The 21,932-nt window shown below is 44.4% G+C and overlaps 1 protein-coding gene across 12 annotated transcripts in view; it reads right to left on the reverse strand.

Moving 5' to 3' along the window:
• Nucleotides 1-21,932, reverse strand: part of FBRSL1 (fibrosin like 1) — an 827,250-nt gene that overhangs the window by 162,757 nt on the left and 642,561 nt on the right. For 11 of the 12 annotated variants that reach the window (XM_079956419.1, XM_079956418.1, XM_079956422.1 and 8 more), the window contains exon 6: nt 11,880-11,933. The exons of the other annotated variant lie outside the window; for it this stretch is intronic. In XM_079956419.1, coding sequence (XP_079812545.1) covers nt 11,880-11,933 — 54 coding nt within the window. The remainder of the gene's footprint in view (nt 1-11,879; nt 11,934-21,932) is intronic. 12 annotated transcript variants of the gene reach the window in all.

Genomic DNA, 21,932 nt, shown 5'->3' on the forward strand with positions numbered 1-21,932 from the left:
GCTTCCCTCCCTATAATGAAGCTAGGGTTGGTGTTTTGTTTTGCAGAGAAATATAATGAAAATCTGCTGGCACACCAACAACAATGCAGAACCCTTGGACCTTAAAAAGAGGGTATCTTGCAGTCTTTATGACAGATCTCTCAGGCATTAAAGTGATCAGAAAAAGAGGGAAGGAGAAATCCACCACTGCTAGGATTGGGGCAAGAGTTTCAAAGAGGACCCAGGGTCATATGTGGCAATGCCCAGCGTTACATAAAAACAGAGATCTCACTTTTAGGAACAGCAAAATTATTTGCATGGTGCAAGGAAAGAGAAGCTTGGCACCAGATCACACATGAATTCGTACATCAGATGAACCCTGAAACTGAATCCATTACTAGATACACTTGTGCAAACTGGTTGTGTGAATATTCCATAAGGGCAGTTCAATAACCTAACTTACGCCTCATCTTAAATCAGTATAACCAGGATAGAGAACCTCTGGCTTGTGGGCTGAATGCAGCCTCCCAGGCCTCCTCTCCCTGTTGCCCTCAAAACTCAACTTTCGTCAGGTTGGAATGTATCCCTAAACTGTGATAGTGCCTCTTGCTTGTATGGATGGAAGAAAGATGTTGGCAGGAGGGATGTAAAAATCTCTGAATTTTGTTATCTCAAATGTAGCCTACTGTTAAAGAGTTACAGCCACTGCTCCACCCAGTCTTGCCTCTGGCATCACCCACTACAGGTACATGGCACCTGGAAGTTTGTCCATGGGGGAAGGTGGCTGAGAGTTGTTAGGAGACCACTATTATCCTCCCAGAGCTACAATTCCCAAAGTTCCCTGGGAAGAGGAATTGATTGTTAAACCACTCTAGGAATTATAGCTCTGTAAGGGGAATACGAATCTCCTAATAACTCTCAGCACCCTTAACAAACTACAGTTCCCAATATACTTTGCAGGACACCATGACTGTTTAAACTGCTATATTATTTAAAATTATGTATAGTGTGGGTGTGGCAAGAGGTGCACCCTACCTCCCCAGCCAGCAGCAGCGCCGTTAGGATTCACACTGGAGTCCACAGAACTATGGAGCAGTAGGAACTTGACACCTTTCTCATGTGAGACAAACATGATAACCACTACACTAGAGTGTGTAGACTGGCATCTACAACAAATGGCAAGTGGGACCTATTTTTTTAATATAAAAAATGGTCAATTCCACCAGTGAAGTACCAGTGAGAAATTGTTGTTGATGATAATAACAATAACAACAGTAAGAGTAATGCTATAATTTAATTTATATCCTGCCATTCCTCCCAAAGAAGCCCAGGGAGGCAAAGACACAAATGAGAAACCATTACAATGTCTAAAAACAATCCCGATACAGACACAGACTGAGAAATGTATTAAAAGGCTTTTTGGAAGAAGTCTTCAGTCGGCACCAAAATGACAACAGAGATGTCACTTGCCTAACTGATAACAGGAGGGAATTCCAAAGGGTAGGTCCTTCACACTGAAGGCCCAATTCCTGCAATATGTGAAACAGGCCTCCTAATAGGATGGTATCTACAAGCAGCACTCAAAATTTGCCAGTCACATTTTGCACCTGGCTATCGACCACTTGCAACCAAGTGAAGATGCCCGGGTGCCAGGATGGCACCTGACGTCTCCACCATCTGGAGGTGCATGCCTAGGGATCCTTGGATCGTGCCTGTTTTCACCCACTAACAACACATCCTGTAGAATTCAATCCGTGACATTTTATCTGCACAATCAAAACAAATTTCAGGAACCAAAAGTCGTACTGAAAAATAGGACTTTAAAGCCAACTGACCCCCAAATGGCAACTAGGCATTCCTTTTTGGCGACTATAACCCTGGTTTAAGGAACCATTTGGCACCTAGCTTATATATCCAAGTTTCTAACACTGCCTGCAAGAGGCGACCACTTGCAGAGCACAGTGACTGATTGAGAGGGGTAAAATGATCTTTCAAGGGTAGCCTGACTCAAATCTGTATATACAGCAAAACCAGCACACTGAACTTAGTAATGGCACCATTTGTAGACTGTCCCTCTTTCAAGTATGAATGCCAGTTGTTACAGAACACCAATCACCAGGGGTGTCTCCCATTCCTCCAGTGGTGCAACATATTTCCCACTACCTAAGTGCGTCTGATTTCTGCAGGTCATGTGCACTCTCCCTATAGGAGTTAATTAAAACAAGGCAGGTGGTTTGTCAACAGTGTTAAAACAGCTGTCAGATAACAGTATGTGCAAAGCCTTTGATATCTCTTAAGAGAGGAACTGTGCAGTTGCCACTACCATTTGTAGCCTCTGTCGAAAATTTGACAACATCAACCCTGGAGGTTTCCCTTCCACTCTCTTTTCCAATTAGACCTAGTTCTCACTGAGATGGCAAAGCTGCGTCTGGAATCTACCACTGCAGACAGGAGGCCAACATGTCAGAGTCTCTTACACACAAAGAACAATCACAAACCCTGCATGGCGAGTGGGACAGTGGTCTTCCATTAGTGTTATATGGTTAACGCGCAACATTAAAAGGAGGAACTATAACTCAGCAGTAGTCTGGTAGAGCACATGGCCTTGAATGAATCCTTATTCATTCAATGAATGAATCCAAGGTTCAGTCTTCAACCAGCAAGTGTGGTGATGCAGCAGAGCTAACATGACCTCCAGTCGGCAACATCACTGTTGTTTAATGCGAGGTAGAGAGGAATGGACGAGGTGGGCTCATTGCAAATGCACCAACTGAGCTAATCCAGCACTCCCACTGTTGAGTTTGCACCATGTGTACTTTCTCTCTCCCCTCTCTATCCACCTCCTGGTAAGCAGCAGCAACACTACAGACTGAGGTCAGGGGAGCACCACCCACCCCACCATGCTGGCCACTACTGTCCCTGACATCTCCATTTGAGAAAAAGATCAGGAAAGCAGATGATAGGCAAGACCCTGGAGAGTGGAACTTGGTCAGAGCAGACAACACTGAGCTTGAGGAACAGTCAACCTGATATAAGGCACCTTCCCTGTTCCTACTGAATGCTGATATACAGCACGTCAGCTGTGTCTCACAATAGCAAACCAGTAATGGTTGTGGTTCAATTATTCACTACATCCTCAGCCTCATGTTCAAACAAGCAAGCTGGCATAGCAGAGGGTTCAAACATGAGGGAGGATATATAGTTGTTTAAGACCAATGGATTTAATACCGGCTCAGTCCAAATGGGACGCAGGTGGCGCTGTGGGTTAAAGCCTCAGCGCCTAGGGCTTGCCGATCGAAAGGTCGGCGGTTCGAATCCCTGCGGCGGGGTGCGCTCCCGCTGCTCGGTCCCAGCGCCTGCCAACCTAGCAGTTCGAAAGCACCTCCGGGTGCAAGTAGATAAATAGGGACCGCTTACCAGCGGGAAGGTAAACGGCGTTTCCGTGTGCGGCTCTGGCTCTGGCTCTGGCTCTGGCCAGAGCAGCGATGTCACGCTGGCCACGTGACCCGGAAGTGTCTCCGGACAGCGCTGGCCCCTGGCCTCTTAAGTGAGATGGGCGCACAACCCCAGAGTCTGTCAAGACTGGCCCGTAACGGGCAGGGGTACCTTTACCTTTACCTTACAGTCCAAATGGGTGTGGCTGTTTAGTGCAAAGAGTTTGTCCTGCGTGACCAGAAGGCTTTTGCTTAAGGTTTCTTTTTCTTTTTCTTTTCCCTTCCTTGAGCAACTGCTTGGGTAAAATATAGCACACCCTACCCATAAAGTCCTTTGTTACAACATCCACGCCATAAAGCTGCAAAACCTTGGCTCCCAAGTACATTAAATTCTTATAAACCTGCCTTCATTTTAAGCATGCAATATTTCAACACACAAAGCGCCTCTTCTGAAAAGATAGCACTTTAATGAGGAGACAGGTAAAACATATAAACCAAAGCTCATTATGGCATAATTTCTGGGAGATGACCAAGCTGTTATAAAAGGAAGTTGTGGCAGTCACATTTCGCTGGAGCTTGAAGCTAAAAACATGAAGAAAAGGCCACAGTAACCCGGTGCAGGACATGTCTGCAAAACCTGTTTACTGCTGAAGGCAAATGGCTGCATCCTATTTATGCAAAGAAAGGCTCTTACAAGACTGTCACAGAACAGGTGACAAGTCAGAGAAGTTGTAACCCACAATACTTGAAAGTGTACCAGTCTGGCTGCCTCAAGAGTTAGAATGGTAAAACTGAGAATTCTTGGGACCGTTGAGGATACACCCACCCCTAAGGTATAATAATCATCATAACGATACCCAGTTCTACCTCTCTTTTAAATCAGAACCAGTGAGGGCAGTGAAGGTCTTATGTGAATGCCTGGAGGTGGTTGGAGGATGGATGGCGGCTAATGGATTGAGGTTTATTCCTGACAAGACAGACATACTGTTCTTGGGGGACAGGGGGCGGGCTGGTGTGGAGGACTCCTATCAGATGTCAAGGAAATAAGCAACTATCCTACTTTTAAAAGACATCTGAAGGCAGCCCTGTTTAGGGAAGTTTATAATGTTTAATGCTGTATTACTTATTTAATATTTGATTGGGAGCCGCCCAGATTGGCTGGGGAAACCCAGCCAGATGGGCAGGGTATAAATAAATATATTATTATTATTATTATTGTTATTGTTATTGTTATTGTTATTATCATCATCCTATGGCCATTGAAAGTAAAGGCACATACTGAAAAAAGGCCTTAAGATAACAAAGCAAGAATGCAATTAAAAAAACTAAAACACTCAAATCATCTCCATCAATGTACAATGTTTTGTTTTATAGGAAATCTATTCCAAATTTGTGGGTTAATAGGCCACAATTAATGTGTCATGAAAAGCCCAGAACTCTCCTTGGCAGGCGCCAGGGATCTTTTTCACATCCTCTTCTGGGCAACCTTCCCAGGGTCACACGCCAGTGGTGGTTGGAGCAACAAATCTAAATTTTGCCATTGCACAGTAGGTTACATTCACATACATTCAGATACACCCCTCTCCATCATCCATGCAGGCAAGCCTGAGGCAGTATCAGAGTTCAATGACATGTTCCAGCCAGGCAAAAACACCTGGGGTACAAAGCAGGACTGGAGAGGGGCATGACCAAGGATTGCCCTTGGTCCTCCCCAGTGCTGAGGTTTCCCACCCCTGCTCTATAGGAAACCTTTTATCTTTGGATATGAGAATCACATGTGCGTCTGCTTACTCACCGACAGAATGAAGTTCAACCCACGAATTTATCCACCCTCACATCTGTAGTTTCCGAGAATTCATCTCAGAATCTTACCACAGGCAAGATTCACATATAGGATAACATCCACATACGATGCTTTGAGAGCAGGAAGATGAAAACTGTACTAGCTGCTCATGCTAAGAACAAAGTGTCCTAAAACTATGAACCCCACCCTTCTTGACTGTACATAGAATTCTCAGAGGAAGCAGACCTCAGGGCCTTTTTACACATTACATTTGGGGGGGGGGGTGTTGTACAGCATGCATGCACGCACACACACACAAACACACGCCCAAAAGTTGTAAAGTTTGATGAGCAGGGGCTGGAAGATGTGCTGGCAGACCTCAATGATCCTCGGCTTATCTTTCCCAGTAAACCATCTCTAGATTGCAGGTTGGCCACCTGTCAACCTCTGTCTAATTCCATACACCCGTCAATCAAAAAGCCCTCTGCAAGAAATTGGTTTGGTCTCTTGGGTGACAGCAATCTGTCCTTCCCATGCCAGCCCAATGGGTGGGAAGGAAAAAGGGAAGGGGTGAGAAGGGGTGTCAAAAAGAGAGTCAGGGAGAGAGAAAACAGGGTGCCCCTAGCTCACTTTTTACTCTGGCCCTGCCCACCCCTCCTTGCCATGTGACCTCCTCACAGATTACTCTCAAGGGAATTTGGCCCTTGGCTGAGAAAAGGTTGCCCATACCTTTACCTGATTATTCTTTTTCACTTTACCTTCCTAGCCACTAGACCAGGAGTCAGCAAGGTTTACCTCACCTGGGCTGGTTCACTCCAGCGGAGATCACTCTGTGGGCTGGATTGCGCGCCCGCAATTTCCAGCATCCGCGCAGACATGATTTCAGAGTCTGCGCAGACACAATTTCCGGCGCCATGGAAGCTAGTTTAGTGCAGCGTGGGGGGACTCGCCGAGCGGATGGCTCGGTTTTGGGGCAGCTTGTGGGCCGGTTAAACAACCCCCATGGGCCTTAGGTTGCTGACCCCTGCACTAGACTAAGATTAGACTAGAGGACCATATTCTGACCTGCCTGTATCCCACATTCTATGGGGTCCTGTTATGGGCAAGAAAGCACAGACAGAGGTCAAGGGAGGGTATACACAGTGTAAAGGCAAGGCTAAGTGCAGCAACTAACCTGCAAAGGAATTGCTCAGGCCAAGGGGCATCAACCTTTATAGGCCCATGGGCACACATCTGGGTAGTTGAGGGAGGGAGTGCTTTGGGTTTTGCAAGCATCAGTGTTAGACACTAAGGGCACCATGGCACTCACTGGCACCATGCTGGCAACTACTAGTTCAGAGCCACTTGCAACATGATGGATTACATAGGAAGGTGTGTGCAATGTGCCTGTTTTGCTGCATGTGCAAGCAGCATATGGGCACTGGGAAGCCATAACCTAGAACAACTTAATGCCATGTGTAAACCCAGCAAAATGGATTTATGCAGGATGACCACACGCACATATGGCGTGCATGCTTTTTAAATGTACCCATGCTCTTCCTCCCTGAAGGAAATCCAGTCGGTTGCCATGAACGAGATGTAGAAGGTTTGTTAGGCAGAACTGCGAATCAGGTGTTTGCCACAAGTCACCTGGGAATGATTCAGCACCGGGTACAACAATTCCACCACCTGGGCAGAGTTTAGTGTTGTGGTTCTGCCTTAGGCCCCAATGCCTGTTTGCCCAGAATGAGGTTCGAAGCCAACACAGATGCCGGCGAGAGACTTGCCCTAGTCTGAATGGGTAAGCCTGCATTAATAAGCAGCTGGGGGGGGGGGGATATGCTCCTTCCAGCCCAGAATTCCATTTATCATGAGCTTACAGCAAAGAGATAAAGGGAAATAATTATCTTAACGTAGTTCCAGTCATCAGTAACAGTGTCAAGGTTTTGCCCTGCTGCTGACCCGGAACATGTGACTGTAACAAAAGAGAGAGGGCTGCTGTCAGCTGAAACGGTGACCCTCCTACATTATTGTCAAAAAAGCAGAACAAAAGATCCTTTTGTTTTATTGTTTTTGCTGGGTTTAATTTTCTTGCAACGGCTGGGCAATTAGGAGGTCCTTCTTCTCCAATAACAGATGTACCTCCAGCTTTGAATCAAAGACACAGGCAAGTGAATTCTCCAGCTGAGATTGTGTTTTTGTGTGCATGTTGTTTTTTTCTTCCATCTAAACTAGCTTCCTCTTTTGCTCCTTTTACACTCATCTTTTCACATCCCCTCTCCTTTCTTGACTACAGTAAATACCTAACCATTGTTAAGCATTCATTTTGGCAGCCTCCGTCGGCAAATGGGAATGCACAAATTATTATAATCAATGACAGCGTCTTGATTAAATTAAAATGGGAATGAGGAGAGTTCCTTAAACTCATGCTTCACAAAGTGTGAAGCAAGTCTTCCATGGTTACGTTGTGAACTGACCTGAGATCTATGAGCGGCATACAAATTTAATAAATAAATAAATAATAAAAAGATCAGGGCTAGTTTGCATTATTCCTTTGATTTCCAATGTTTGGAGGTGAGTGCTGTTGGTTATGAACAGCAGAGGCTCTCCAGGTGGGGAAGGAGCCATTACACTAGGCTTCCCAGCAGGCGGGTCACTGTTGCTTACCAGGAGGCAGGTCAGGCAGCAGAGAGGTTACTGTGGTGCAAACATACTGGCAGGGGTGTCCCACTGGCTCAATTAGTGTGTTTGCACCACACCAACCCCCCTGCTACGTGGGCATAGCAGCTCTGCCCCACCCAGCGAGCAGCTTCTGGATATGAAACTAAAACAGCTCTCTACCCATGCACAGGAGAGAGTCTTCAGCAGGCTTGATGGGTCTTCAAGGGTTACAGAAGTATAAAAGATCTTTTTTGGGGGGACCCCTAAACATCAGAATGAGCATGCTCAGTGATCACAGAATGTTGATTGAGTGTTGCGGGGAGATATGGGAAATTGAGTAGCGACAGGAATGGAATGGGATATCTGGACTTTGGGAAGGACAGGGAAAGCAGCTCTGTGGTACAGCATTTATATTGCATGCAGAAATCCCCAGGTTTAGTCCCCAGCACCTCCATGTAGGGCTGGGAGAAACTCCTAGCCTGAAACCCTGAAGAGATGCTGCCAGCCCGTGTAGGCAATATGAAGCTGAATGGCCAGCTATCTTCCTATGTTCCTGTGACTCCTGAGCACGGACACTCTACACTGCAGCATTTTATTGCAGGTCTCATCCACCAAGGCCAGGGCTACAGTCTGAAAGCACACAGAGCAATGAACATGCTAAAACTAAGTAGTTCTTAGTCTATAGTAACTGCCTGAATGGAAGACCTCTTGCGAATCTTCTATATGCCGCCTTGAATTCCACGATGGAAGTATGGTGGGATATGAAATTCAAAATAAACAGATCACTTCTAGTTTTCATTTTTTTAAAAATCTAATTGCCTTTTAAATTTGGTTCATATTTATACCTTGTCTCATAAAAAACCCAGAACATTTTTTCAAGGCAGCCTATAACTACAGAATGAAAATAAGAACACAAAACCAGAACAAATGTAAAGCAAAAAGCAGCACAGCAGAGAATAAAAACAGATTCTATGGTTTTAATTTCACTTGCATTGCAAACCTGCAATGTGCAGAATCCATGCAACCCCTGCCTACACTTTAATGTACAGTGGTGCCTTGCAAGACGAAATTAATCCGTTCCGCGAGTCTCTTTGTCTTGCGGTTTTTCGTCTTGCGAAGCACGGCTATTAGCAGCTTAGCGGATTAGCGGTTTAGCGGCTATTAGCGGCTTAGAAAAAAGGGGAAAAACTTGCAAGAACTCGCAAGACGTTTCGTCTTGCGAAGCAAGCCCATAGGGAAATTCGTCTTGCGAAGCACCTCAAAAGACGGAAAACTCTTTCGTCTAGCGAGTTTTTCATCTTGCGAGGCATTCGTCTTGCGGGGCACCACTGTATTTTTAATCTTTTGTTGGAAGCCTCCTAGAGTGGCTGGGGAAACCTAGCCAGACGGGGTATAAATAAATAAATGATGATGATGAGGTTAATAACTCTGGATTTTGCCATCCTCAGTTTGCCTTGAAAATATTATTTCTTGAAACATGGAAGGTGCCTAAAGAAGCCAGGGTGGCTATCTAAAGAACTTTTAACTGAGTTAAGATTAAAAAAGGATGTGTACAAAAAATGGAAAAGGGGGGAAACCACCAAAGAGGAATTCAAACAAATAGCCAGCACGTGTAGACACAAAGTCAGAAAAGCTAAAGCACAGAATGAACTCAGGCTTGCTAGAGAGGTTAAAAGCAACAAAAAAGGCTTTTATGGGTATGTTCGTAGCAAAAGGAAGAACAAAGAAACAGTGGGGTCACTCAGAGGAGAAGAAGGTGAAATGCAAACAGGGGACACAGAAAGGGCTGAACTCCTCAATGCCTTCTTTGCCTCAGTCTTCTCCGATAAAGAAAACAATGCCCGACCTGAAGAATTTGGAGCAAATGATTCAGCAGAGGAAACACAGCCCAGAATAACTAAGGAGATAGTACAAGAATACTTGGCTAGTTTAGATGTATTCAAGTCTCCAGGGCCAGATGAACTGCATCCAAGAGTATTAAAAGAACTGGCAGATGTGATCTCAGAACCACTGGCAGTCATCTTTGAGAATTCCTGGAGAACAGGCAAATTCCCGGCAGACTGGAGGAGGGCAAATGTTGTCCCTATTTTCAAAAAGGGGAAAAGAGAGAACCCAAATAATTACCGCCCAGTCAGTCTGACATCAATACCAGGGAAGATTCTGGAGCAGATCATTAAGCAAACTGTCTGTGAGCACCTAGAAAGGAATGCTGTGATCACCAATAGTCAGCATGGATTTCTGAAAAATAAGTCATGTCAGACTAACCTGATCTCGTTTTCTGACAGAATTACAAGCCTGGTAGATGAAGGGAACGCAGTGGATGTAGCCTACCTTGATTTCAGCAAGGCATTTGACAAGGTGCCCCATGATATTCTTGTAAAGAAGCTGGTAAAATGCAGTCTTGACTATGCTACCACTCAGTGGATTTGTAACTGGCTGACTGACCGAACCCAAAGGGTGCTCATCAATGGTTCCTCTTCATCCTGGAGTGAATAGTGGGGTGCCACAGGGTTCTGTCTTGGGCCCGGTCTTATTCAACATCTTTATCAGTGACTTGGATGATGGACTCAAGGGCATCCTGATCAAATTTGCAGATGACACCAAACTGGGACCAAACTTTTTTTGCACTTGGGCAAAAAAAATGAGAGGCACAAATACAAGATGGGTGACACCTGGCTTGAGAGCAGTACATGTGAAAAGGATCTAGGAGTCTTGGTTGACCACAAACTTGACATGAGCCAACAGTGTGACGCGGCAGCTAAAAAAGCCAATGCAATTCTGGGCTGCATCAATAGGAGTATAGCATCTAGATCAAGGGAAGTAATAGTGCCACTGTATTCTGCTCTGGTCAGACCTCACCTGGAGTACTGTGTCCAGTTCTGGGCACCACAGTTCAAGAAGGACACTGACAAACTGGAACGTGTCCAGAGGAGGGCAACCAAAATGGTCAAAGGCCTGGAAACGATGCCTTATGAGGAACAGCTAAGGGAGCTGGGCATGTTTAGCCTGAAGAAGAGGAGGTTAAGGGGTGATATGATAGCCATGTTCAAATATATAAAAGGATGTCACATAGAGGAGGGAGAAAGGTTGTTTTCTGCTGCTCCAATGAAGCGGACACGGAGCAATGGCTCCAAACTACAAGAAAGAAGATTCCACCTAAACATTAGGAAGAACTTCCTGACAGTAAGAGCTGTTCGACAGTAGAATTTGCTGCCAAGGAGTGTGGTGGAGTCTCTTTCTTTGGAGGTCTTTAAGCAGAGGCTTGACAACCATATGTCAGGAGTGCTCTGATGGTGTTTCCTGCTTGGCAGGGGGTTGGACTCGATGGCCCTTGTGGTCTCTTCCAACTCTATGATTCTATGATTCTATGATAAACCCTACAGTGAAAGTATGACAGACTCTCTGATCCTCAAGCATTGTAGAACATACTTCAGCATGTAATATTTCCACAGGAAAATAGTATGGTTTGGATAGGCCTGAATAAGCCTGTCAGTAATAACAACAAAGTGATCCCCAACCACATGCACACACAAAGCCTATAAAGCACAATTCAATATTAATTTGTTTTCTTCTTCCAATTGTACAATTAAGTTGGAAAATGAAATTTTATAACACGTGTGCACTTTTTGGATCCAAGACAATGGAATTTGGAAGCTTGGCAGCATAGCTGGGGGAAGGGAGGGGAGGAAGAGCTGCAGAATTGCAGGGATGGGGACATACAAAAGAGCACATGCCTATTAACAGAAATAAAGGAAGCGCCAGAGCAGGGTTGGGGGAACCTGTGGCCTGCTAGGTTTGTTGGACTACAACTCCCATCATTCCTAACAATTCTCCATGCTGGCTGGGGCTGATGGAAGTTGCAATCAAACGACACTTGGTGGGCCTTGGCTGCCCAACTTTGCACTAGAGAAAGTAAACGAAAGACAAAAGCAGAAGAAGAGACTGCAACTCAGTTCAGGCATCCCAAAGCAAAACACACACACACACACACACACACACACAACCAGCCCCAGATGCCCATTTGGAGAGACTTGATCTCATACCTTGCTTGCTACCAAGCCACTCCTGATACGAGGCAGCTCCAGGTCCGCTGAGTTCTACAGACAAAACAAAAAGTTCTGTTCACAATCAAACACTTTTAACAGAAATCTCTTTTTCACCTAGGCAAAAGGGGGTCATTTCATGGATCTGAGTCCGCCTCTGCCCCTTCATTTCTTGAAAGAGGTAGGGGTCTAACTAACAAAATGGGCAGCAAATTTGGCTAGCTAGCGAGTGGTCCCTATCATTAACATTTATTACATTTCTATCCTGCCTTTCTTCCACAGAGGTCAAATAAGTATACACAGGATTTCCAGGCGTTCTCTTATTTAAGCACTGACCAGACATACACCAGCTGGATTCAGCATAGTTGCTGTGCCTTCAGTACTACAAAAGGTCAAACACAGGGTTTGAAAAGGCTTCCAAGATGTATTAAGTCAGTGCAATGACTTCTGTGAAGATACCACAAAGGAAGTCAACTGGACTAACCAATGGTCTGTGGATTCTCTTGAGTAGGAAAAGGGCTGGCCAATGTGGTGCCCCCAGCTGTTGTTGGACTCTGACACCCATCAGCCCCAGCCAGCACAGCCAATGATCATGGACATGGGAATTGTAGCCGAACAGCATCTGGAGGGCACCACCATGGCTACAACTTGAGTTGGTGGTAGGGCCCTGGTCCCATTTGCTGGCACAGTGAGGTTTCCTTTAGGAACACAGATCATTGGTTCATCTAGCTCTGTACTGTCCAAACATAATGATAGTTGACTTTTTGCGCAGAGAAGTGGCTTTTGGCAATCCCTGCATGAGGCTGTTATAAATTCTCCACTGCTCATTGTATGGGTAGCTAGAATGGGGGTGCGGGGACTTTGAGAGGCTCCACAACAGCAACAGCAATATCTATTACCTACAGCAATGTTCTTCAATCTTGGGCCCCCAGATATTGTTGAACTACAACTCCCACCATCCCCAGCCAACTTAGCCAATGGTCAGGGATGATGAACACTGGCCTAGAGAGTGGACATTTTCTATTGCCCCCTGCTCAGGCCTTCAGCAGTCATCCCGGTCACCAGGAAGAACCAAGAGGCGTGGTTTGTCTAGTTGCCTTTCCATTCATTTTAATATTTCATTTTAATATTAATTAAAGCAAGGGAAAGAGTTTGGTTGTTTTTTTTAAAAAAGGGGGGCATGTTGCAATCTGCCATAGAAATTTGCTGTTGTAAGTTTATGTTGTAGTTTATCTGGGTCTGAATTAACTTCTGTTGACATTATCTTCCTACTGCTAAAATGTGTTTCGTGATGGTCTGACAACTAGATAAAAACAAATGAATCGGCTCTGCTTAAACGGCCTTAAAAGAGTCATCGTTTCAAGGTGAATCTGCAAGTATTTGCTTTAAAAGTACAGGCGTGGAGAGAAGTTCCTCTTTATGCATAAAGACTTTTAATGAAAAGTTTGACAGCTTTGCCTTAACTTGACTCTGCTCTAACACAGGGCATACTAGAAGCCAATGTCAATGATAAAAGTGGCCCAACACAATATTCAGTACACCAGTTAAGTAAAATAGGAATCACAGATGACAAAGAAAGAAATTACAATGCAACTCAATGGATGTGAATATTTTTCCATTATCTCAGCGCACTCTGAATGAATCCCAAGAAACTGTCAGGTTGATAAGCCAATATCACAATGGCTTTAGAAAGGGTAAAGGGTTGAAAAGAAGTGCTATTGGGTGCTGCAGAGTCAGATCAAAGAAGATGAGGGATGAGAAAAACAAAAAATAATAATGGTGTGTTTAAGTGAAATGAGATGTCTAAGCATATATTTCCTTGATGCAGAAGCGGGTACATTGTACCTTAGAGGGTGCAAAATGATTATTTAGCTAGTGATAAAAGATAGTGAGATAAGGTTAGCACATTTGAAGATGCCTTATACAGAGTCCATTTAGCTCAGTATTATTATATGAACTGCTTTCCACAAATTCAAACCAGTGTATTTCCCAGTCCTACCTAAAATGGCAGGGGATTGTACCTGTGGCTTTTAACAAGCAAAGCATATTATTATTAGGTTTGTTACCCGCCCTTCCACGGGCAGGTTACAATAATATAAAATACTGCATTAAAAACAGTTTAAGGCAAATTAAAGCCACTGCCATAGCCGGCCCACTTGATTGAACAATACAGTAGTCACATATCTGTGATTAGATAAATATTGCTAAAGCCCCAGCTGGTCTATTCTTTTTAAATTACCGTTTTTCGCTCTATAGGATGCATCCGACCTTAGGACGCACCTTGTTTTAGAGGGGGAGAACAAGAGAAAAAAAATCTCCCCCTCTCTGGTCAGCGTCCCTTCAGCGAAGTGGCAGGACAAACGGAGCCCCTTCCATTTCTCCTCCCGCTTCGCTGAAGGGGCGCTATGCAACTCTCCCTCTCTGCTGAAGCCAGGAGAGTCTTGCTCTCCTGGCTTCAGCAAAAGGAACCCGAAGCCTCCGGAGCGCAGCGGGAACTCACGCTGCGCTCCGAAGGCTTCAGGTGGCTAATCCCGGGGGCCTGGAGAGCGAGAGGGGTCGGTGTGCACCGACCCCTCTTGCTCTCCAGGCTTCAGCGAAAGCAACGCGAGGCCTCCGGAGTGCAGAGGGAGCGCTCCCTCTGCACTTCGGAGGCTTCGCGTTGCTATCGCTGAAGCCAAAGAGCCTGCATTCGCTCCACAGGACGCACACACATTTCCCCTTATTTTTTGGAGGGGGAAAAGTGCGTGCTATAGAGTGAAAAATACGGTATACTTTAAAAATATTTTTTAAATTAGTGTTTTTTATTTTTCACTTCTTTTAAAAATAATAATAATAATAATAATAATAATAATAATAATAATAATAATGTTCTATCCTTACAAGTGGTGCTTTGGTTTTGATTTGCTTATATAAAATTATGATTTTGCAGATTCAATTTTGTTTTTATGCTGAACAGTGGTTATGAACATAGGACAGAGATCACCAAGTAAGAAGACTAAGGGCAAAAGGCATCTGGGTTCTCTCGATATTTCCTGAGTTATAATTGTCTATACTGCTGACATTTCGTCAGCATACACTGCTGTTGCTCTGAAACAAACTACTCCACATTGTTTCATTTTTAATTTCCATTTGAGCCTATGTAATGTTCATTTATGTGTCAAGCTGTTTATGTCAGCTTGTAAGAGTTAACTTTGGGATCCTCCTTTTCGTCACACATCCCCTAAGCCTCTCCTTGGGTTCTTCCTCCGCCTTCGCCCAGCAAACAGCTGCCAATGGCTCCCGGCAGCAAGCAAGCCCAATTGAATTTTAAAAGATTTTCCATTCTACTGCACTATTTAGCGAGCACAGAAAGGAGGTTGGGGTGGGGGATGGAACTCTGTGTTGCTTCACCATTTATGTTGTGTAAATCTGAGATAACAGATCTTCTGCCTAATCCTAATGAGGCCTCCCCATTAAAATCTTTATTAGCTTCCAGCACAGTGGATTGCCAAAAAGCTTGTCAGTCCCGTCCCCTCCCCTCCCCCCATCCCACTATCTCTCTGTACCAAGATCTGCTTTAACTTTTACAAATAGCTCTAAGATATTTCCCCTGCTTATCAGCATTGCCAAGCAGCTTGCCTTATCACTGCTATTGCAGATAAAATAAATGAGCTACGAATGATATGAATAATGGCATTTTCTGTAGGCTGGTTTCCCATTACATTCTCAACAGATTGTAGATTTAAACTTCAGCACAAAAGAGGCAAGGAGGAGAAAGAGAAGGTTCCCCCCCCCATCGCCAAATTACCTTCCTTTTGCTCAACAGCCTCAGATTCCTGGATGTATTTTAAGCCTACCTGAACTGAGGAGGCAATTAATTTTGAAAGGGACAAGAAGAAAGACAAGGTTCGGCTTCTCAGAAAATCCCCAGGACTAGCTGTTCTGTGACTTTTAGAGGTTTGCTGCATTCGGCGGTTGGGGGGGGGGCTTTAAGGCTACACAGGGCCTAATAAAGCTGTCTTCATTAGATATCCTTCCCCCACTCCACCCCACCCCCTAGCTGTGTACAAGCCTGGAATCAGAAGAGGACAATGGACTCATGGAAAAGGAAGCAAAGACTGGATGCAGAATAATACATCTCTTGCTACCAATGCACACCTGATCAGATTTTGCCAGATGTGGTACATTAGCAGTGTAGGGAGGGCCACAGAAAAAGGGTGATAACAGTAAGGAAGGGATGGGTAACCTGTTTCATGCCAGCGGTGGGTCGGACCAAAAGTCAGTGGGGTAATTAATGGAAATTTTACCTTTGCAAAGAAGTAGGCTAGTTTCTAATCTGGTCAGAGTTCAAGGACACAGTCCTGCCAGGCAAAAACTGTGGAGGTTTGTGCAAAGCAGGGCCAGTGAGGTGTGTGGCCGGGGGAAAGAGGGTGTGGCCTGAGGGGGTGTGGCCTGGCGAGTTTTTCCAGCGCCAGAGGTCTGGAATGGTCTGAGGTTCCCCACGTCTGCAGTGAGAGATCAGAAAGTCCTACTGGTACAACAGGTAAATGGATGGACTCGGATGAGGAAGCCAGAGCTGGCAAACCTTGCCCTGCAATATACAACTAAGGGGAAGGCCTTTAACTCAGTGACAGAGTGTCTGCTTTGCAAAGCAGAAAGTCCTAGGTTCAATGCCTGGCTTGCTGGAAGTATGCCCTGCCTGAAACCCTAGAGAGCTGCTGCCAGTCAGTGTAGACAATATTAAACTAGATGGATCAGTGGTTTGACTCAGTGTAAGGCACCTTCCTATATTCAACTTGGGCATGTCCTGCATAACTACTTTTGTACTGAGACCAAATGAAGTCCAAGAGGGAAACTGCTACAGAAATGATAAAATATCTTCTAAAGGGGAAGATGATTCTTTGCCGCAGTAGAGATGACATCCTCAGGGCTGTGATGTAAATAAGTGCTGGTGGTGGTGGGGTTGTCAGCATGCTCTGGCTTACAACAGTGGCTTCTAACAGCAGCTGCCATATTCATTTCCCTCTCTCATAATCCTATTATTTTAAATTGCTAATGCACCACTCCCATGATGGAACTCATGAAGGTTCCCTGGTAGTGTCCTACTCAAGGCCAGGTCCAGACCTGCTTAGCTTCAGTTTGCTGCATCATATATCTTCCGGCTATACCCTGGGATGACTCACACTTATTCCTCCCTGCTTGTGGATTACATTAAGATGCTTCTGTACACTGGAGTGTATGAAAAGCTCTACAGTGTGATGATAACACACGCACACATAATCCAGGAGCTGAGAAGCAATGCCTATTATCATGGAGGTTTAGAGAGCGGAAGGTGGTCGGTTAGGACACATGCAGCACTGCCCCACCGATCTCAACCTGTCCCCACCGGCCTGCTTTCCTACTTACAATTTTATTTATTGCATTTATATCCCACCTTTTCTCCAAAGAGCTCAAAGTGGCACACATGCTTCCTCATTTAGGTCACCCAGCAAGCTTCACGGGCGAGCAGGAATAGTCCAATACTCTAGCCATTACACTACCACTGGCTCTCAAAACGAACTCAACTTACAACCAACCCTATCAGCTCCTTCATCTTTAACTCCTCTTTGCTCAACAAAGAAGGAGACAAAATTGGAACTAGTTGGCTCTGTCTATCATTCATGGTCTGTGGTTGTGCATATCATTGTCTCTGGCTCCAGCTACTGTTGACCTCCCTGCCTTCCACTCGAAAAGACCCAATGGTCACCAGCCACCACTGGATTTAGATTTTGAGTCATTATCAACCACCACTATTTCACACTTGCTCATCCATGCTGATCCTGCTAATATCAGTACACAAGACAGCTGGGTGTTCAGCTGTGCCAATAGCTGCCAACCACAAAAGCACCACAGTCACTATCCAGAAACATCCTTAAACTCTTCCACTGAACTGAACAGACCCAGGGAGATGACAGCAACTGATTAAAATTTAATAGTAATTTAATTCACTGACAGAGGGCAAAGTGTGTAAAGAGAAATAATCAGACACGGTAAGAAAGGGTGCAGAAGGTAATCAATATTAAAATCTTCCCCACCAACACCCTTCTCCATCTCCCATCTCTGTCTTAGGGGCTGGATCCAACATTCTGTGGTGCTAGAAGGCAGGTGAGTTTTAATGATGTGCAGCAGAGGAATCCAATAGAACAGCTGTGCTAGGTGAAACTTGTTGTGCAACTGATTGCACAACCTATTGTGCAACAAAGCTCCAGAAACCTGCTTATGCATTCCCCGGTGCAGCCATGTTCTGTTGGTTGCAAAATATTTCACCAGTAGAACAGGATAAAGTTACTCTTACTTTGCACTATATTGGATACAACCCTAGGACCAGAGTTTGGGGCATGAACCCCGCTGAAACCAACAGGACTTGTTTTGGTTGGATGGACCAAAAAAACCCCTGGCCAGACAGGGGGATGGAAATGTAAAACTCAGCAACACCTGTCTTGTATTTTCTGGACACTTAAATCTACCAGATACATGTAGGGATGAGTAACACACCATTTGCTGACTGCCATACTATGAACTCCTTGGTTCCATCATGTTACAAAAGTGTATCTACAACATTTGACAGAGTCAAGCAAAAATGGTCTTCTCTCACTAACCTTTTTTTTTTTTTTTTTGGCCTTCTGCTACCAGCACAGCAGGGTTAAATGATTTTCCATTCCCCCACAATCCTAGCCCTGTCACTGTATCAAGGTTATCTATTATTGGCAGTGACAGGTGAAAATTAATCTCCTAATTATTTCTTGCTGCGTAATCTCCACTGAAGAAGTAACATAAAAGGATTACAGTGCAGCCTTCGTGGAAGGCTTTTCGGGAGCCAATCATACGGTTCTGAGGAAGGCATGTGTTGGAGAGGTATTTATGGAGGATTTCTAATCATCTGAAGACACACACACACACACATACACACACACACACACGCAACTGCTTTAGGACCAACACACTCTGGACTAAGGAGCCACTTGGAGGTCTCTTAGTGGCACAAAAGAAACAATCTTTCGCTCTCTTGCCAACAATTCAAGGGAGAATAGCAGGTTAAACACACAACATGTTTCCGCTTTCGCTTGCCGTTTGTTTTGTCAAGTGTTCAAAACATGCCTCCAACAGCACCAGAAGGAAATTAATTTTTCCCTGCAGACAGATTTTTTTAAAAACACACACACACACACGCATGCACGCACACACACACACACACAAAACAATGTTAGACTGGCATTCTGTTATTTATTGCTTAGCCCAGCCTTCCAGCTGAGTGCAATTCAAAGAAACAAATCAGACTGGCAAAAAGATGTCCCAGCATGGAATGTTCCCGTTCAGGATTCCAGCCAGCCACTTTCTTTTCCTGGGATATTCCATTCCGTCTTCTGATCACAATGAACCTGCTCAATCCTCACTGGACTACTTTGGGTTCTCTACTTCTGCAAACCTTTGGGATTCCCTGCGAGGCCGATACCACCCACCTGTACATGGATGTTGCCATTTTGGATACATAAGGAGCCTCACCTGGGTCACATCCACACTATATATGTGAAGTACTCTTAAAGCAATTTAACGGTGACAGCTCCCCCACCCAAGAAAGAATCCGGAGAACTGTAGTTTGCTGAGGGTGCTGGGAATTAGGGATTCTTTGTGGGGAAACCAGAACTGTTAAAGTGTTAAATATGCACACAGGACCTACTCCTGTATTGCGTTTCCTGTGAGGACACCAGACTGTTTCCTCTTAATGGAAACGACAAAGAAGAAGAAGAACCCCCCCAACAACAACACTCAGAATGAAGACAAGTTTTTAAGCTGAGGCTGGATGCCGTAGCAGACATCTTGCATTGGAAGGGGGTTGGACCAAATGATATTTTGGGTCCTTTCCAATGGCAAAGTTCCCATAGTTTGGTCACTCAGCCTAACCCCTGTGTCCTTCTCAGACCCTCAACCTGAGATGAGACCAGGGATTGAACCCAGGAACTTTTGTATGAAAACCTTATGGTTATAACTGAGCTGTGGTCCCTGAACTACAATACATTGGGTTGTATCAAATGTTAGTCCTGCTCAGAGTGGACCCAATGGAATTAATGGACCCAAGTCAGTTGTGTCTGTTAATTTCAATAGTTCTACTCTGAGTAGGGCAAGCACTGGCTACAGTCCTAAGAGCCATAGGTTTGCTGTCCCTTTTCTAGATGACCAACCCTGTTAAACCACAAAACTTAGATTTAAACCAGCTGGATCCTTTCAGTTCTGCATCTTAAATGCAAGTAAATTGAATTAAATGAGTTTACAGCAGGCTGCAGGAGAATATCCATTTCTATAGAAATACTGTTTTGCTGTTTTAAGGCAGAAAGCAAAAGGAGTCCAGCTTAAATATGAAGAAAAAAACGTACAGAATTTGAAGGGAAAATAATATAAAACTGCTTGAACAACACAATGTACACCACACAAAGAAAGATCTGGGTAATGAAATAGTCCAACCACAGCTCCAATTCCTCTGCCTACGGACAGATCTGTTTTTATCAGGTTCTTTCTGCTCTTCACTAAGGGTGAAGACAGACAGACATTCTAAAGTGCTGTGGAAAGTGGTCTGAACATAAATGTTCTTGCCCTGAAAGCCAGTTTGTTTTTAAAATGTGCTGTCTGGAACTGTGCTGTAGTGGTGAATATTGCATCATGACAGCCCCAGTAGCTGCAACGAGACTTCAAAATATGCAGGCAGCTGCGTGGATCCATTATACATTATTGCCACACATATGCAGAGATACATAGATCAAAGAGCAGCAGAACATATAATACCCAGGGACTGCAATCCTATCTATAGTATCCTGCAAGTAAGCTCCAACTTCTGACTATATAGGCTTAAGCTTGCAAAACTGCCTTAGCTTTAAACAAAAGGTTCTTGGAAGCTGAACTGCAACCCTTAGCTTTTTAATTCAGAATGGAAACAATCTTCCACAGGTGTGTTGTCATTTAAACTGCTAGCCCAAAGAAGGAATCCTGCCAAAGAAATATCCAACCTCCTCTTATTTTCCTCATTCTCTGACCTCTATACTCACAAACCTGAAAGTTTCATTATCACTTTATTCATTTGTCATAGCAAAGAAATTCCCACAATCACCTGGACTGTCTGGCAGATGATGTCATCACTCCTGCTCTGAAAAAAAATGTCTTGGATCTGCACTCCTCTGTTCATTATGGCACCACTGCTCAGCCTTCATGATTTTTCTGATACAAATATGGCCTGAAGTTTTGGGTCTTCTATCACCGCTCTTATTTCTCACTAGGAGCACAGCATGGCTATTCAAAAGATGAGCTGGTAAAACTGGGTCTCAAAGGCCATCAAATTGGACACCATAGGATTATTGTTTATAGTCTACAAAAACCTGCCTGCTGCTCTTAAACAGGAACTCTTATGGCTGTTAATCAGAAACTTGGTGGTTTGAGCGGACAGATGTGGGCAGAATTCCTGCATTGCCGGGGGTTGGACTAGATGATCCTTGGGGTCCCTTCCACCTCTACAATTCTACGATTCTGTGGAGGTAATCAATACAGCCATGACCCTGACCAATTCCAGCCTGAAGACACAAGAAGCCCATGATTCAATATTGCATCAGGAACTCTGTGTCACCTAGGCAATTCATGAAAAGAAAAAACACATCACATGCCTGCCTTCCGATAATCAGCAAACCATATATACTTGTGATACTGTCATGTACTTAAGTAACCACAAGATGGCATACAAATTATTGCAAAAATAAATATTTTTAAAAATGTGATTTGATGAGGAAATTTAAGTAAGTCAACAGCAAGTATTGTATATCAAAAGGAGCACAGCTATGGAGGTCATCATTACCAAAACCACCACCAGAGGTCACTGTGCTACTTGTGTGCCCCTAAAAAGGAATGAAAGGTGATGGTATTTTTAAATAAAATTATTTCTAGGGTGGTGGATGAAGAAACACAAACACCCATTTACTCCTCTTTTGACAACAAGCTTTATCGATGCTCCTGGAATGAGAGGAATTTGTGAGTATTAAATTAGCATTCAGATGG

The sequence above is a fragment of the Podarcis cretensis genome (genome assembly GCF_951804945.1).
Source record: "Podarcis cretensis genome assembly, chromosome: 16".
In the NCBI taxonomy this organism is placed as follows: Eukaryota; Metazoa; Chordata; class Lepidosauria; order Squamata; family Lacertidae; genus Podarcis; species Podarcis cretensis.